The sequence below is a fragment of the Leptonotus elevatus genome, chromosome 1, assembly GCF_054856555.1.
Source record: "Leptonotus elevatus isolate MCC_2025b chromosome 1, RoL_Lele_1.0, whole genome shotgun sequence".
Classification (NCBI taxonomy): Eukaryota; Metazoa; Chordata; class Actinopteri; order Syngnathiformes; family Syngnathidae; genus Leptonotus; species Leptonotus elevatus.
The window spans coordinates 3,838,000-3,855,746 of NC_141239.1; the positions used below are offsets into that span (position 1 = coordinate 3,838,000).

Here is a 17,747-nt window from a genome sequence, read left to right on the forward strand (position 1 = left end):
AATAAATTGATGGAATATACCTTAACATAATAACCTTTCAATTATGTATATAGCCCATCACTAAATTTGACCAAATAATTTGTGAAAATGTATCATTATTCCCAGATTTCTTAATTGAAGCTTTGAGCATAATGTTGACAATTGTTTCCACATTATTTTTTTGTTTCATAAAATGTGTACAGTGCACCATTTTAATGCTCAACTAAGATCATCATCATGGCCAGTTGTTCGTAGTGACTACAATACAAACAAGTTCTGATTATTTAAGACAACATACCATTTAAAAAAAAAATAATAATCACCATGGCTGTCAAAAGTGGGCGGGGCATGCATTAGTGAGCGCTGAGCACCCTTTAAAAAAAAAAAAGCTAACATTTTTCACACAAAATAAATCGGTGTCCACACTTTTTCTTCTGCTTTGACAGGTGAGTTTGTAGTTTGGTTGTTTGTTTGTTTTTTAAGGAACCACCGCACCCAGGAAAGAAGATCCTATCAGAGACGGAAGGCGTGAATCATTTTCAGAATTGTGGAGGACAAATACACTGAATTGAAGAATTCAATCATAATCAATAAACTGTTTAATTCTTTACATTCAATTGAATGATGTCATTGCTGTATGTTTTTGTAAATTGCCATAATATGGCGTACCGGTGCTACGACTCCACCGGGCAAAGTGAAGCTTATAGATCATCATCAAACGGCCAGAAACACCGCCGGCTTCTCTGGGCCTGATCTGAAATGGACAAACACAAGGTGGCAAAAAAGTGTGCTGTGGTCTGACAAGACCACGTTCCAAAACATTCTTGGAAATCATGTTTGTCGTGTCCTGCGAGTCTTTTGGAAGCTGGTGAACATCTCGGCAGCACCTTGAAGGGATCCCCGTGTGTGTGTGTGTGTGTGTGTGCGCGCTTGGTCAAATGGAGAGGAGGTCACTTTGTGTGCCAGTCACTAATTGGAGCAAATTTGACTGAGCAAGAAAAGAGCCGGCTCGAAAATTCCAGCGCTGCTCCGCACAGGCCGGCCTTTGTTGTCCTTTGCCTTCTATTTGTTCTCTTGTGTGCTGTGTTAACAGTTATCTCTCTCTCGCTCGCACGCTCCCCCTTGAAAGGGTCTTTAGCCCACCACAACCCCCCCCCAGCCGCCCCCCAAAAGCGAAGCTCACAGCCCACCACACAAGTCCTCAGACGGGACCTTGCCGGGAGCTTCTGCCCCGCCGGGACCACCGCTAGCGCCATGAGCCCGAAGCCTCCGCAGGAGTCGCCATTTGTCTGCATGAATGGGAACACGGTGACCACGTTTTGGTCGTGCAGGGGCGGCTGAGGCTGGAGTCCAGTTGATGCCACTTTCCTGCTGATCTTCAGTCAGGTTAGTCACATGACTTCAGCCGCCAATTTTAGGACTTGGTTGGCGAAAATAATCATGTAAGACTCTTACCTGACTGACTTGGTTTTAACGAGACTCAACTGGACTGGACCAGAGTTTCCTGTTTACATTAGAAAAACTGCATTTTCAAGATCACGTGCCATTGGTTTGGTTTTGGAAAGAAAACCTCTCTCTGGGAGGCGACAAGTGAAAAGCGAGTATTTTTGGAGGAAACTTCGCAAAGTTGATTCAAGGATTATGTTTCTGATACAATCTGGAAAAAGGACAAAAGGCACCAGGCAAGGGTTGCAAATGGAAGATGAGCGACAGCAACACCACGTCTCATTTTCAACGACAACGACAGATAAGCTACGTTAGCTTCGGTTTAGCTCACCAATAGTGTCGGCGGGTAAACAAATGACCTAATAAGGTACAAACAGACGATTAGAAATGACAATCTGATCTTCCGAGATGGCCAATCCAGGTCCAGAAAGTAAAAACCCTGCCACAGTTTGGTTTTAGCCCCTCATGGTAGCTAGCTAGCTCCATAGCAGGTCAACAAGTACCCGGAGAGCTAGCTAGAGAGCTAGCTAACTAGCACCTGGGGCTCAAGTCAAACTGTGGCAGGCTAGCTAGCTCCCTAGCAGCTAAACAAGCACCAGGGGAGCTAGCTAGCTAGCTAGCTAGCACCTGGGGCTAAAGCCAAACTGCGGCAGGGTTTTTACTTTCTGGATTTGCCACCTCTGCTGATCTTTTCGCTGCTTAACTTGGAAGCCGCTTCCATTCTTGGAAACTCAAAATAATGATCGTGAGAGTCCTTCTGCCAAATAGCTCCCACCCCTCGTGTTAATTTCATCCACCATTTTAAAATTAGTTTTAGTCCAGTTTCAATCACACTTGTTAGTTTTTATCATAGTCAACCTCATCCCGTTTTTATTTAGTCCATTTTTAGTCGATTATAAATCTAGCATTTTAATCTTTATTTTAGTCAAAGAAAACAATTTCATTCATCTCGTTTTAGTCAACAAAAACTGTCAACATTTTAGTCAGGACACATTTGACCCCCGTATATATTTTTTCTTAGCAGATTATATTGAACATTTCGGATCTAAAACTATTTCATATCACGTTTTCTCTCATCGGTTTGATGAAAAACAACTTGACTGTGTCACATGGCAGGATTTGACAAAATCATAGAATTGATCTCTCGTTTTTGTTCATGAACTCAAATGTTCATCGATTTTAGTCCAGTTTTTATGAAGTGAAGTACATTTTTGTCTCGTCTTCATTAGTCGACAAAAATGCACACTGATTTAGTCCCAGTTATTGTTTATTAATGAGGGTTTTTTAAGTCTAGAATAGTTTTCGTCCGGTGAAAAATGTGCGTTGTCGAAATGATTCTTGTTTAGTTTTCATTGACGAAAATGAACACTACCCGCTCCGTAGGGTCAATGCCCCGAGACCAAACTTGTTTTTTTCAGTTCTGGATTTATCCTCTTAAAAAAAAAAAGAGTCCCAAACGCCTCCTTTCGTATGTCTTGCTGCAGGTTGGAATTTGCGATGATCGAGGACGTGAGCGGCCACGTGGAACTTCAGAGCGTGGAGGAACTGGAGTGCAAGATCTGCTACTGCTCCTATAACCTTGGGAGCCGCCGGCCCAAGGTCCTGGAATGCTGCCACCGCCTGTGCGCCAAGTGCCTCGCCAAGATCCAGGACCTGGGAGAGTCGCCTCCCTGCACCGTAGTCTGTCCATTCTGCCGCTATGTCACCAGGCCGCTGGGCGAGGCGGCCAGCAGCCTCCCGGACGATTACAACCTGCTGACCGCGTTGGCCCTGGGGAGCCGCAAGCAGAGGTCCCAGAGGCACCTTCATTTCCACCAAGACGAACTGCTCCTGGACCCTCGGCACCTGAGCTCCTTGATGGTAAGCGAAGCGAGCGCAATGTCATCTTCCTCCGCCTCCGCTTACTCCTCCGTCCGAGGCTCCCCTAACTTTGTGGTCATCACCATCATGGAGCCCTCGCCGGCCCCCTCGCCGCCGGGCCAGGACCGGCCTGGCGGGCCGCCGGTCTCGAGCCGGGGGTTGCGCTCCTCCAGCCAGGACTCCATGGCGTCCGTCACGCGCAGGTGGACCCTGTGGAACTGCGCCGCCCTGCTGTGCCAGACGTCGGCCAGGGCGCTGGTGTGGGTGCTGGGCCTGCTCTACTTCAGCTCGCTGCCTATGGGGGTCTACCTGCTCATCATGCAGCAGACCCCTGTGGGGGTCCTGCTGGTGAGCCTGGTCCCTGCCAGCCTTGTCATGGTCATGGTCTATGGCTTCTGCCAGTGTGTATGCCAGGAGGTCTGGAACTGCATGCCACCATAGTTCGGGGCCCTCTTCACCTGGTCAGTATTAAGTTTTTTTGTTTTTTTTTGCCCTATTAGGGCCACCATTTTTCAAGATTGTGAATTAAATTTTTTTACCACAGTGGTACCTTGACTGGTGAGTGTCCCACCTTACAGGTTTTTTGAGTGTCGAGTCCTCACTTGGTTGATTTTTGTGCTCTGCATTGGAATTTTGAGCGAGCTTTAAGGACATAACTAAAATGGCGACGGAAGCAACCAAAATAGTGCAGGGCCACATCTCGTGGAGACGTCACGAAGGCGCTGACACGTCACTCGCGGATTCACTTACATGGTCCAGTCTGACAAACGTTGCTGCGTATGGAGGACTAAAACTGCCAAAATTAAAAATAAATAAATGGCTAAATATATGAATACAAGTGAAAATAAAAACGGATATTAAAATATAATAAAAAAATTAAATACCAAAAAAATCTAAATGGAAATAAAACAAAAAATATATATAAATATATACCCCTAATTAAATAAAAGGGGGGGGGGGAGAAGAAAAAAAAGAGATAAAAATAAATGTTGAAATAAATACAAAAATAAATAAATTTAATAGAATTAAATATCATTAAAAAAATAAAAACGCTCTGGTCTCACATTTATTTATTTCATGCTGCAAACGCTCTGTCAGGTCGAAATGTTATTCAAATGAGGGGGCGGTCCTAACGAGTCTTGGGTTGGTCGTCCGCCCACTCGACCATTGACAGGCAATTTGCAACGGCGGAATCCAACCACAAGACATGTTAGGACCGCCCCCTCATTTGAATAACATTTCGACCCGACAGAGCGTCTGCAGCATGAAATAAATAAATGTGAGCAGAGCGTTTTTATTTATTGACTCATATTTAATTCTATTAAATGTATTTATCTCGTTTTCTATTTTATTTTTTCCTTTTATTTATTTAGGGGTATATATATATATATATATATATATATATATATATAGTTATTTTTATTTCCATTTATATTTATTTCCATTTATATTTAGTTTATATATATATATATATATATATACATACACACACACATACTGGTGTATATATGTATTTATGTGTGTATATAAATATTTGTATATGTGTATATAAATAAGTATTTGTGTGTATATATATATATGTGTGTATATGTGTAATTTTGGAATTATATATATTTTTATTTTCACTTTTATCCATTTATTTAGCCATTTGTTTATTTTCTTAATTTTGGCAGTTTACGTCCTCCATAGCTGCGTACACGTCTCGGCTGGCCACGTCTCTTCGGTCTCATGGGTCTCCAGCGGTCCCAGACCAAGACCTCATAGAGACCTGCTGGAGACTTGAATCAACTCCAAAAGTGCAAACACTTCTGAAGTCACTGTGGTTCCCTAACGGCTCGTCAGTCCCCAGCAGACGTGGGCGGAGGCTTGACTGGCCCGTTCGGTCGCCATCGAGTCTTAAGACCAGTGATGTCGGCCCTTTCCGTGCGCTGGCGCTTAAGTCAGTCTGTGATGCATTTTCAGACCACAGATCACACGACGACGAAGGGGGTCATGCTCCTGGCGTCAATCACTAGGCCACACCCCTTAGAGCGACACTGCGAACTCCACAGTTGTTGTGAATTGTCCCGACGTAATCACCCTTTGTAAAAGTGTTGATAAATGGACTTTTTTTTTGTACAGAAAAACGGATGGATGGACGCTTTATGTTTTTTATACAATCAATAGCTTTTTAAAAATAACAAAAAATGGGTTGTTTTTTTTTGTAGGCGACATTTGAAAAATGGTCGTACGTCTGAAATCAGGATCATCTACGAGGGGTCAGCAACCTTTTTGAAGCCGAGAGTTACTTCTTTGCTACTGATTAGTGCGGAATTCTACCAGTTTGATACACACTTCTGAAAGAACAAATTTGCTCCAATTACATTTCATCATATATATATATATATATATATATATATAAATAAATATATATATATATATATATATATATATATATAAATAAATATATATATATATATATATATATATATATATATATAAATATATATATATATATATAAATATATATATATATATATATATAAATAAATATATATATATATAAATAAATATATATATATATATAAATAAATATATATATATATATATATAACAATTTTATATATATATATATATATATATATATATATGGGCTACAAGGGGAAAAAAATCAGCTAACTAAAGATTTGTTAGTGACAGCCCTAGTTTTTATTAATCATCCATGACATTTATTTATGTGAAGACACTGATCATATTAATAATTAAGCACAATAAATTGGGAAAGAGATAAATAGCAATATGCAACTTTTATTTCTGTGTGTCGTACGGGAAGCGTGGAACTTCCAATGTGGAGTCAACATTTTGGACTGGCAAATATGTTTAAACGTATTTTTAAGTATGTTCCGTTCGACTTGTTGGCTAAATGCTAAAATCCTAGCATTTTTTTTTCATAACGAAATTTTTTTTTCAAAATGACTTTTTTTTTTTTTTTGCATTTGTCCTACTTTATACCAATAGTTTGTAAATTAAGTAAACCTTGTTTATTCATAATTTTTAGAATCTATTATTGTCTGCAATGCATGATTTCCGTTATATACATACATATACACATATATATATATACACATTTATATATAAATTTTTATCATTTAGTATAGAAGTATGTTTGAAACTACGTTTTATTATGCATAAATGTTCAAATGTATTTGCTAGTCAGAAACTCTCACTCCACATTGGCAGTCCCACGCTTCTGTAAGGGCTTTTGCATTGTTTAAAGTTTCACATTTCCTAGAAAATCACAATGCCCCATGACTGGCGAGCTACTTTTGAGACCGCCATGCCCAAAGCCACCACGCTGGTCAAACCCGATCGACGTTATAACTTCAAAATGTTATTTTTCCATCTACTTTGACATTTTGTGACCCTGTTTGAAAAGAACATTTCATATGTGACGTATTATCTGTCTTTCACATTTTTCGTGAACAAAACCAGAATAAAAGCTGGACGCAAGCCGTCTTCCTCGCGTTGTCTCTCATCTTTGCGTCTTTCTGTGCACATTTTTGTGGCTTTCTGTGTTTGTCTGTACGCATGCACATTTTTGTTTCTCTTTGTCACAGTTGACGGAAGACAAGACTTTTATTTTGAAAAATGCGTCACTTTGTCACGGACATTTGCTTCCTGTTTGTCTTTGGAGACAACGTAAGGACGTAAGAGCGTCGTCACGAGTACGTTTTCAACCCTTCTTGTCAAAGCACGGACGTTTGGAACCGTCAATGTGGGGTCAACATTTTGGACTGGCAAATACGTTAAAAACATATTTGCAAATATGAAATACCTTTAAAAGTACATTTGAATGTATTAGTAGGCTAAATGCTAACAACTTAGCATTTTTTCCTTTAATGCCACAGGGGCTTGACATGCACACCAAAAAAAAATTTTTTTTGTATTTATACGGAAGAGGATTTGGGCCAGTGAAGAGAGAAAAAAAAGTTTGGCAGAATTCTGACTTTAAAGTGAGATATTCCGAGAATAAAGTCAGAATCCTGCTAACCTTTTTTTTTCTCTCTCTTCACTTGCCCCTAATCCTCTTCCGTATATTTATCCTACAAGATGGTTTGAACGTGTTTACAAATACGTTTCAATTTCTTTGCCAGTCAAAAATGTTGACTCTGAAATTGGCAGTTGTACGCGTCCGTATGAAAGCTCATCGGCCCTTACAGTAAATGTGTGTGTGTGTGTGTGTGTGTGTGTGTGTGTGTGTGTGTGTGTGTGTGTGTGTGTGTGTGTGTGTGTGTGTGTGTGTGTGTGTGTGTGTGTGTGTGTGTGTGTGTGTGTGTGCAAGCATAAGGCAACGTTTCCCTTCAAGGCAGATGCACAAAACTTCCTGTTTGGACGTTCTGACAACCAACATCAACAAAAAAAACCAAAAAAACAACAGCAGCGGAATCATGCCTTTTTTTCCCAGCATGCATCGGTGCTCGGCGAGCCCTTACAAGAGTCCCCGTTTGTCATCCATGTTGTCGTCGTCGTCGTCGTCGTCGGTGTCTGCCCAAGAAAACGGGAAATAGATATTAACAAGGTTATTTGAGGTCATAAAAACTAATGGAAAAAAAGTCAAACAAAAATTCAAAAAACTATTTCGTTAATGAAATATTAATAAAAACAAAAATGCTTTTTAAAAAAACGAACGGAAAGTACATTTTATGTTTACAAAACTAACAAACTAAGTATAATTCTAGCGTAAATGTCCTTCGTTTTAGTCTTTACGGATTTTCATTTCATGTAATGAGCCTTTGGGGATGATTTAAAAAAAAGTGATTTGAAGTATTTTTATTTTAATATTAACCGGAATAAGGACATTTAAAAAGTGTGTGACACAAAAGTGACGTCATCGAGCAGCAGCCAATAGGAAAGCACCTTCAGATGACGTCGCTCCCAGCCCACAATTTGGCCTGCTTGACTTTTTGCTACAATGGCTCGCCTCGCCTGCTTTTCCATAGCACACTAGTTTAAGAAATGCGTTACTTTTTTCATGTTTTTTTTTTTTCATGACCTTGGTGTTTTTGAAATGTTGCACACAAGTAATACACTTTTTTTTTTTTTTTTTTAACTTATCATTCCTGTCATTTTTGGTCGAAAATGCCTAAAAAAAGTCAACTTGAAGCTGTTCTTGAACCATTTGGATTATCAGCATAATTTTGGTCTCTTTTTAAAGATAACACTTTCATTTTTTTCTCCCCAACGGTCAAAATCTGTAATGGTAAAGTTTGAATACAAAAAAAATGACAAATTTGATTTTATTTTTCACCAAATCTGCCTTGCAAATGAATGCAGAATGTTGCGCTGGACTGAAAAACACGACAATATGAAAAGCTTGAGGTCGTCCCTAATTCCAGATTAAGTTTGACAATAATACGAAAGAAAATGAGCATTTTTACACGGGATTTTCCAAAACACGGCTTGAGGCGAACAAAACGGTGCCATTTGGGGTGACCCTTGAAAGCTAAGCTGATCAAAAAAATATTTTTCATTTGTCACTATTCCATTTTTAAGCATAGTTGAGAGACTTTATCCCCATGTGGACATCATTTTGACATGAATTCAAAGCAAGGAATCAAAGACACGTGCGCCTTTTGTGACGCAACGCTGAAGCTCTCTGATGTTACTCTCGCATGACGTTGCGCAAACTGGCTTTTTCGGAAAAAAGAATTTGACGATATTAGAATCTCATTGGCTGCTCAATGTGTCAATCACCATGAAATCGCTGTGACATTACGCGCATTGTGATTGGCCGTGACAAAGGAAGGCTCGGGGGTTGGGCCGCCTGAGGTGTCAATCACTTCCCATGTGGTTCCTTTGTTTTGTTTTTTTAAATGAATGATGACAGGTTAAAAAAATAACAAAAAAGACAACTCATACTGAAACTTAAATTAAGTATTTAACTCAAATTAGGGGTCGCAATTAATCGCATGACTTCAATAGTTAACTAATAATCGCAAATTTTACATCTGTCCTAAATGTACAATAAAAACATTTGTTCATACTCTTAACATAAAAGTAGGAACAAATGTTAAACCAATAGAAATATGTCTGCATGTTTTAGTCATTGATACAGTCATTTCATAATAATTCATAAAATTTAGTTAAAATTAAAAATATGTATTGTACTGTAAAAAAACGAGTGTTATTGATTTGTGTTCAGGTCATTATCTGCCACTAGATGGCATAATTGCATTTGTAAGACGTTGGTGACAGCTTAGTGCATTTTTCTTTTCATATTAAGAGCTATCTAATCTTTAACATGAAGTTACTTGTGAAATTGTGCACATTTTTAAAACATGACTCAGTCTTCACATTAAATACAATTTAATGATTTATTAAATGAATTTATTACTGCTAAATTTTGATGTGGACGGGACTTTCCAAGCAAGGGGTGGTCATTAATCGCGTGTTAACATTTTTTAGGGCCGTTAAAGAAACTCAAAATGAATGCACTCATTTGGACACCCCGAACTAGAACTAATTAAAACTCACTAAATAAAAAATACAAAATCTCATAATGAAATAAAAAGGAACTGAAATGAAAACTCGAATAACCCTGGATCATGTCGAGCTGGCGTCGTGAGTTTGTTGTTGCGCGTCGTTGAGCAAAGGAGCACTAGGGGGCGCTCACCTGCCACCGACTCAGGCGGAGAGTAGAACTGGCCGTCGGACAAGGGTCCGGGTCCGAGGAGACGAGCTCGCTCCGCGGCGGCCGACAGGGAGCGGCACCCTGACGGGGTCAACGCGGAGACATGAAGGTCAGAAGGGAAGTGATGAAGATGAAGATGAAGATATAGACGACGACCCGCTCACGGTTTTGGTCTTCGGCCTCTTGGGGCAGAACCTTAAAGTCCAGCAGCCACGTCTCCATCCAGGCCAGCACGAAGGAGACGATGGGCAGCAGGTAACCGAACGCGCCCTGGGACAGCAGCTGCAACGGCCGAGCGAGCGAGCCAAACAAAACGCCAGCGTTTACGCACGGCCACACCATGTACTACTTTCCTAATGGTTTCCTTTGAGGCCTGACCTTTGACAAAATCACTTTGACGATGAGGAAGGCACAGCTGACAGCAGTGGTCGTCTGATCAACACAACAGAAACACAAACAAGCGCAAAGTCACGTTTGGGTGCTTTTTGTGGCGTGTGTTTATTAAAACATGGGATTATTACGTGTTGCCTGTAAAAAATGAAAGCGAGAATACATGCACGTCACGGCGCATGGTCAGGATTAGGGATTTGCGATAACACTTTTCCCCCCCGACCGAGACTCTTGAGTGGTCACCTATATATCCCAACATATTATTTTTCTTTCAAATTGAATGAAGTTAACGGCAACTTTGTATTCATATCATTTTTAATTTCTTGTCCCTGATCAGCCGATAATGGTATCAATACCTGAAAATAAGACACGGTATCGGTAGTCACCCATCATAGTCAGGATGATACCACCTCTGCCTTAATTTGAGCCAGGAAAAATCCTGATAATGTGTTTGTGTGTGTTTGTGTGTTCACGTGCAATTATGTTTGTGTGTGTGTGTGTTTGTGTGTGTTTTTCAGTATGTGCATGTCTATTGTGTGTGCGTGCGTATGAGTTCTTTGTGTGTTTTTGTACAAGGGTTTTTAATAGCGTTTGTGTGTGTAGCAAGTGTGTGGATTTTTGTGTACGTGTTTATGTGTGTGTTTTAATAATTATGTGTGTGCGTGTTTGTCTGCATTGCGACTGGAATTAGTATTATTTATAATAATAGTTTATTTATTTTTTATTTTCTTTCTTCCTTTATATTATAATAATAATAATATAATGGAATTATTGTTAAATTAATTACTGCTAAATTTTGACGTGGACATGTTTGCTGCATTGTGACAGGAATTATTACTATTTATAATAATTTATTTTATTTGTATTTATTATTCTTTCTGCTTATTATTATTATTATTTATTTCCTTATATAAAAATAATGTATTTATATAATAATAATATAATGCAATTATTATTACATTTATTAGTGCTAAATTTTGACGTGGACATGTCAGCTGTGTTGCGACTGGAATTATTATTTATAATAATAATTTATTTTATTTATTCTTCTTCTTCTTCCTTTATGTATATATTTTATTTCTATAATCATAATATAATGGAGTTATTATTACATTTATTACTGCTAAATTTTGACATAGCCATGTCTGCTGCGTTGCGACTGGAATTATTATTTATAATAATAATTTATTTTATTTGTATTTATTATTCTTTCTTTTTATTATTATTTTTTTTCCCATAATAATAATTTTTTTATATAATAATAATATAATGGAATTATTATTATTACTGCTAAATTTTGACGTGGACATTGGTACGGGAATTCCCCCAGTACAGGCTTTCCAAGTAAGGGGCGGGCATTAAACGTGCGTTTAAAAAAAAATAATGGCGGGAAAGGAACTTTAAATGAACTCATTTTGACACCCCTAGTTATTATGCATATGTGTTTGCGTGTGTGTGTGTGCGTGTACTCACAGCCACTGCCCACCAGTGTCTCAACCTGCAGACGGCGTAAGCCAAGATGAGAACGGCGAATCGGAAGACGGCCAGAAGCTGAGGGGGCGGAGCCAAAGCAGGAAGTGGAGGAGACGCAACGGGAAGACAACGTCAAGCCATTTGGATGGACTTGCCCGAAAAGTGCAAGCGTGTGTTTTCTTACAAAGATGTCGAAGAAGGAGCCGTGATAGTTGTAATGAAGCACTTCCTGGTTCAGCTGCTTGGGAAGCCCGCCGTTGACCTGACACACACAAAGTACGCACTCAACAGCGCCCCCTGAGATGTTTGCAAAAATGACACCAGTTTCAACCGCACCAAAACAGGCGGACACGTCATGGACCCACAATCAAATTGCCGCCATTTTGGTTTGAAGCAGCCATTTTATACTTTGTTGGAAAGTTGAAATGTTTTTAAAAAATTGCCTCCACACCAGTTTCTACAAGCTACACTTAATTTGGTAGACATGTTTTATCATCAAGGACCCATGATCAAATTTGAACAGGAAGTTGGCCATTTTTGTTTTTAAGCGACATGTCACACTTTGTTGTGCCCCTAGAAAGTTGGAGAGAGAAAAAAACAGCCCTTCGGACACCAGTTTCAACGATCGTCACAAAAATGTGCAAAAAATTGAACCAATGATCGCATTTGAACAGGAAGTCGGCCATTTTGGTTTGAAGCAGCCATTTCACATTCCCTGGAAAGTTAAAAACAAAAACAAAGCTGCCCACCATACCAGCTTCTCCAATCTACACAAAATATGTCTTACGTCTTATCATCAGAGTGCAAACGAAAAATAACCCATGATTGAAGTTGAACAGGAAGTCGGCCATTTTGGTTTCCTTTGTCGTGATCCCTGGAAAGTTAAAAAACCCAAAAAATAAAGCTACCCACACCAGTCTCTCCTATCGACACAGAATTTAGTGCACATGTCGATCATCAGAAAACGTACAAAAAAAAGTCTCAAAGACCCATGTCTTAAATCAAACAGGAAGTCGGCCATCTTGGTTTGTTGAAGCAAGTATCCTCAACAGATGGATACATGTGACTATCTGATTGCGGCCACCCGCATGAGCCGTGCGAAGGCACACAGAATCGGGATTGGATCAGGACAAAGCGAAGCAAGCTTACGTTGAGCTCGATGATCCACAGCAAGGTGACGAACAAGAGGTCAAAGGTGACGAAGAGGCAAAAGGTCCGCCTGACGTCGGAGATGCAATTCTTCGCCTCCTCGTACGATTCCACGCGGGCCTGGAGTGGCGTGGAGCTCCTGGTCCCGTAGCCCGCCGTCGCACGAGAATCGGCGCTGCTGCTGCATCGGGTGTCCATGGCGGCGCTGGCGGTACCGGCCGGCGCCGGCTGCCTTGGGAGTCGACTGCGCTCAACACACACGCCGGCGTTGCTGCCCGTCACATGACTGCATCTGCACACGAGACAGTTAGCAATGTTAGCGCGCACATGCTAAAAGCTAGCTCACCTCTGGAGCCTCTTTCATACAGAGCGTCAAAGATGTTAGAGTAATAGCATCTTTTACGATTCTGAAAACAGCGTTCGAGTTCAGAAATTCTTCTTCAGTCTCTCGAACTTTTACGCAGTCACAATCTCTGATTCTGCCGCACAAGCCAGAATATTCGCTGGTCGACTTCAATGCCTCAGGTCTGTATGGAGGACCAAAACTGCCAAAATTAAAAATAAATAAATGACTAAATAAATAAATAAACGTGAAAATAAAAAACAATTCAAAAATTTAAAACAACAAAATTAATATAAATGGAAATAATAATAAATGAATAAATAAATAAATAAAAATAAATATATATATGTACACACCCTAAATAAATAAAAAAACGAGATTATAAAATAAATATAAAAATAAATGTCGAAATAAATACAAAAATAAAATGAAATATCAATCAATACCATCACTGTGGTGACAGTGGACAAGATAGTCGTCCATTGCTGGAGCTCTTCATGCAAGCCGGCGAGACTTCCGACCCGCTCACTCGACCTTTGAAAAGAAAGTTTGCAACGGCGGAGTCCAACCCAAGTCATTCTTAGGACCGCCCCCTCATTTGAATAACATTTCGACCTGACATAGCTGTCTGCAGCAGGAAATAAATAAATGTGAGAGCAGAGTGTTTTTATTTATTGATTGATACTTAATTGTATTTATATATTTATTTTTGTATTTATGGTATATATATATATATATATATATATATATATATATATATATATAAAAATCCATGTATATTTATTTATTTTATTTTATTTTTGAATCATATTCTTTATATCCATTTCTATTTTCACTTTTATTCATTTATTTATGTTTTAATTTTGGCAGTTTTGGTCCTTCATAATGCTGCAGCAGTTCTTTGTAGGCCTGACGGGTCGGCAGGTTTTTCTTGCCCCCGTTCGGTCAGGCTACGGGCCTCCAAATACGAATAATACCGATCAACAAAAGTTATGCAAAGGATGGAGAGCGAGTGACGGAGCTGCAACGATGAATACAGTAAGAAAGGCACTACAGCCGTCCAAAACCATAAATTGCAGATTTTTACAATCCCACATATGTAGTAATCTTACATCACAAATTGTTGACTATATTTTAAGGGATTTTTAGGAATTTCACTTCGGAAACTGCAGACTGAGGTGGCAATAAGTGCATAAATGACAAGAGAGAATGTCCAAGTTTGGGTTGGAGATGCCGCAACATGTCAATCGAACCCTTGAGAAGGTAGCTGCTCAAATTTTGCTTGGGAGCCATCTTGGGCCGCGCACTGCTTCAATATGCTGTGATGGATCTCTATGGTGACATCATCATCATTATCATCATCAGCAGCAGCAGCCATTTGTGGCTCAATACTAAACTAAGACCGATCCAGGATGCGGATCATCTTTAGAAGAAGAGGTAAGATGAAGAAAAAGCAAAGGAGAAAATAAGAAGAAGAAAAACATTTTTGTTCGATACTTGACAAGAGCAAACTATAATGTCATGTTTCCTCTCCTCATCATCATGATAACGATGATAATCGTCCTCACGTCACGTGAGCAAGATTGAGAAGCAGAAGCTCATTTGGGCCGAAACCAAACAGTAACAAAAAGTCATCACATCAAACACGTCATCGTCGCTGACATCTAAGCTTAAAAAACAAACAAACACGTTAATTCGCGACATACCTTTCAAGCGCACTTCAGTTTGTTTCGTATGTTGTGCTTTTGTGTGTTTGTCCTAAGAATCTTCAGCAGGTTGCAGTAGACGAAGAGAGAATTCGTTTCATTTTCACCTGACTTTAGCTTCCTGCTTGGGTAAATGAAACCGGAAGTAGCTGGCGCGGTTCATTCTGGGAAGGGGAGTTTCCACGTGTGGCTGTCAACGCTCGATCTGTGATTTCTGCGCGTGCGCAGACGATCGGCCATCTTGGATCGCTAACGAGGCAATCACATAGGTCAAAACACGTTCACACACGCAAAATGAAACACGCATTGCGAAAGGTACAGGACAGATGCACGTTGTTTTTTTGTTTTTAATTTAATTTAGTGTAACATGTTGTTTGCAAATGTGATTTTTTTATTTATTTAATTGCAATTGACATATTTGTTTTGTGAATGATTACTTTTGGTTTTGTATTTATTTGAGTTTGACATGCTGAAGTGTTTTGTGTACTGCGCATGTTATGAGCGCAGAGAGAGGAGAGAGAGGTGTAACCGAGCCAGCCTCGTTCGAGAAGACAACATCTTGGGGTTACAATAGCATAAGGGTTGAGACTGGGTGAGGAGTGGGGGTCATTTAAAACTTAGGTGTCAAACTCCGGTTCAGGAGTCCGAAGTCCTGCAGGTTTTGGATGTTTCCCTTCTCCAACACAGCTGATATATGATCAGCTCATCAGCAAGCTCTGCATAAACCTGATAACGATCCTGCTGATTGGACCGGAGTTTGACACCTATGATTTAAAACACACACATCGCAGACCTACTGTAAAGTATAACAATGCAGACTTACTGTAAATATAATGGGGTTAAAAGAAAAATGTTCATCTTTAAAACATATAGGATCAAAAGTTACTTAGTTACTAATCTAAGATTTTTTTCATGTATCTTTTTTACGAACGCGCAATATTGCGCAGGTATATGAGGGTATTCTGTTCTAGTGTGGCTCAGACACACAAAGAAAAACGCAAAAATGAAAAAAATAAATACACTTACAAGTCGTGATTGGTATTTGTCTAAGAGCCATATATAGAGTTTGGCCAACTCTGTTTCGGCAGGATAACAAGATGGCGTCCGAATGTTATGTGGCCAACAGTTGACCAATCACAGCGTGACAAATCACAACGTGAATTGGCAACTGCTGGTCACGACATACGGACGCCATCTTGTTACCCTGCTTAAGCAGTTGGCCAAACTCCCTCTATATACGGCTGATTTGTCTGGCACGCGTGCGCCATCTAGTGGCTACGAAAAGAACAGGACAAAAAAACATGGTAAGATTTTTTTATTACTTTTTTTACTCTTTTGTTCACATTTTTAACAGAAAGACGTTAAAGCGTCCCAGTGAGGTGACATCATAAAACAAACAAAAATACAGATTTTTTTTTTTGTTGTATTTTTAATCCAACCCGGTGGTCACATGACGATCCCGTGACTCAAGTATGCTCATTATGGCGGGATGAGTTCACTGATGAAATCCTTTTGGTTGTCACGTGCAGTTCCACAAGTCACCAGCAGAGGAGATGTGGTCACGTGAAGCCACAGGTTTCTGGTCATGTGTTCACATTGCTTTTAAGCCAGTCAAATGCATCGATTGGATTGGCTGGACAACAGGCTGAAAATCACTTCGGGTTCTTAAAAATAAAATTTAAAAAAAGTCAGAGTTGCTAGCTTGCGCTTCTTCCACAATGCATTGCGCCCGAACATCATGTGACGAGTGTGTGCGTGTTTTGTGTGCCCGAGGATATTGAGGGAGTTGATCAAAAATCAGGAAGTGATTTTAAAAAAAACATTCACATTTGTATTCTCGTGATCGAAAAGATGACATGAACGCGCGAGTTGCAGCGAGCGAGTTGCACACGCCGCTAACATATCTCGCACATGCAACTTAGTTAAGTTGCACACGCTCCTTCCGCATCTGCCGCAAATTGTAAGCGACGCCAAATGAGTAAATTGGCATCTGCTACGCAACGTTACAACTTCAATAAAATCGCTTCGTCTCATCGCAGCGGCGTTTGGCGCATGTTGAGTGTCGGAATTGTTTGGCTTGATCAAGTTTGTGGCGCTATGCGGCTAACACTTAATGAATACGTCAAAGGTTCATTAAATATGTCAAGAACACGCGACGTCCTTTTGTTGTGAAAGGGTGCCAAAAGTGGTACAGTTAGTTCATTTCGATCGATTTTGAAGGGTACCAAAGTAAGCAAACTCTCAGGCTCCGCCCTTGAAAGTAGCACAACATTGTGAGAGGGTGCCAAAAGTGGTACGGTTAGTTCATTTCGATCGATTTTGAAGGGTACCAAAGTAAGCAAACTCTCAGGCTCCGCCCTTGAAAGAAGCACAACATTGTGAGAGGGTGCCAAAAGTGGTACGGTTAGTTCATTTCGATCGATTTTGAAGGGTACCAAAGTAAGCAAACTCTCAGGCTCCGCCCTTGAAAGTAGCACAACATTGTGAGAGGGTGCCAAAAGTGGTACGGTTAGTTCATTTCGATCGATTTTGAAGGGTACCAAAGTAAGCAAACTCTCAGGCTCCGCCCTTGAAAGTAGCACAACATTGTGAGAGGGTGCCAAAAGTGGTACGGTTAGTTCATTTCGATCGATTTTGAAGGGTACCAAAGTAAGCAAACTCTCAGGCTCCGCCCTTGAAAGAAGCACAACATTGTGAGAGGGTGCCAAAAGTGGTACGGTTAGTTCATTTC

General features: G+C 40.0%; 2 protein-coding genes across 5 annotated transcripts; one reads left to right on the forward strand and one right to left on the reverse strand.

The window, feature by feature from the left end:
• Positions 1 to 101: 101 nt before the first annotated feature.
• Positions 102 to 15,162, reverse strand: LOC147180427 (STARD3 N-terminal-like protein). 2 transcript variants are annotated; one of them, XM_086072506.1, is made up of 10 exons: positions 15,017 to 15,162; positions 12,968 to 13,259; positions 12,003 to 12,080; positions 11,819 to 11,896; positions 10,334 to 10,387; positions 10,120 to 10,237; positions 9,938 to 10,036; positions 7,758 to 7,809; positions 649 to 733; positions 102 to 489 (listed from the first exon to the last, which is right to left on the reverse strand). In XM_086072506.1, exons 2-9 carry the CDS (start codon positions 13,163 to 13,165, stop codon positions 694 to 696), a joined length of 717 nt encoding a protein of 238 aa, XP_085928632.1. In that variant the 5' UTR covers positions 13,166 to 13,259; positions 15,017 to 15,162; the 3' UTR covers positions 102 to 489; positions 649 to 693. The 2 variants fall into 2 exon arrangements, with proteins under 2 accessions (XP_085928632.1, XP_085928633.1); XM_086072507.1 differs by lacking the exons at positions 102 to 489; positions 649 to 733 and having other exon boundaries at positions 6,041 to 7,809.
• Positions 805 to 5,641, forward strand: rnf182 (ring finger protein 182). Of its 3 annotated transcripts, none has more exons than XM_086072504.1 (3): positions 805 to 1,365; positions 2,910 to 3,746; positions 5,493 to 5,641. In XM_086072504.1, the coding sequence occupies exon 2, from the start codon at positions 2,923 to 2,925 to the stop codon at positions 3,724 to 3,726; it is 804 nt and encodes a 267-aa protein (XP_085928630.1). In that variant the 5' UTR covers positions 805 to 1,365; positions 2,910 to 2,922; the 3' UTR covers positions 3,727 to 3,746; positions 5,493 to 5,641. The 3 variants fall into 3 exon arrangements, with proteins under 3 accessions (XP_085928630.1, XP_085928631.1, XP_085928629.1); XM_086072505.1 differs by lacking the exon at positions 805 to 1,365 and having other exon boundaries at positions 2,741 to 3,285; positions 3,379 to 3,746; XM_086072503.1 differs by lacking the exon at positions 805 to 1,365 and having other exon boundaries at positions 2,741 to 3,746.
• Positions 15,163 to 17,747: the final 2,585 nt, after the last annotated feature.

Coding starts and splice junctions, on each gene's coding strand:
- LOC147180427 (XM_086072506.1), bottom strand. CDS start 13,165: ATGGACACCCGATGCAGCAGCAGCGCCGATTCTCGTGCGACGGCGGGC. Junction 12,081..12,967: donor TGTGGATCATCGAGCTCAAC/GTAAGCTTGCTT, acceptor TGTGTGTGTCAG/GTCAACGGCGGGCTTCCCAA. Junction 734..7,757: donor GATGACAAACGGGGACTCTT/GTAAGGGCTCGC, acceptor TGTCCATTTCAG/ATCAGGCCCAGAGAAGCCGG.
- rnf182 (XM_086072503.1), top strand. CDS start 2,896: ATGTCTTGCTGCAGGTTGGAATTTGCGATGATCGAGGACGTGAGCGGC.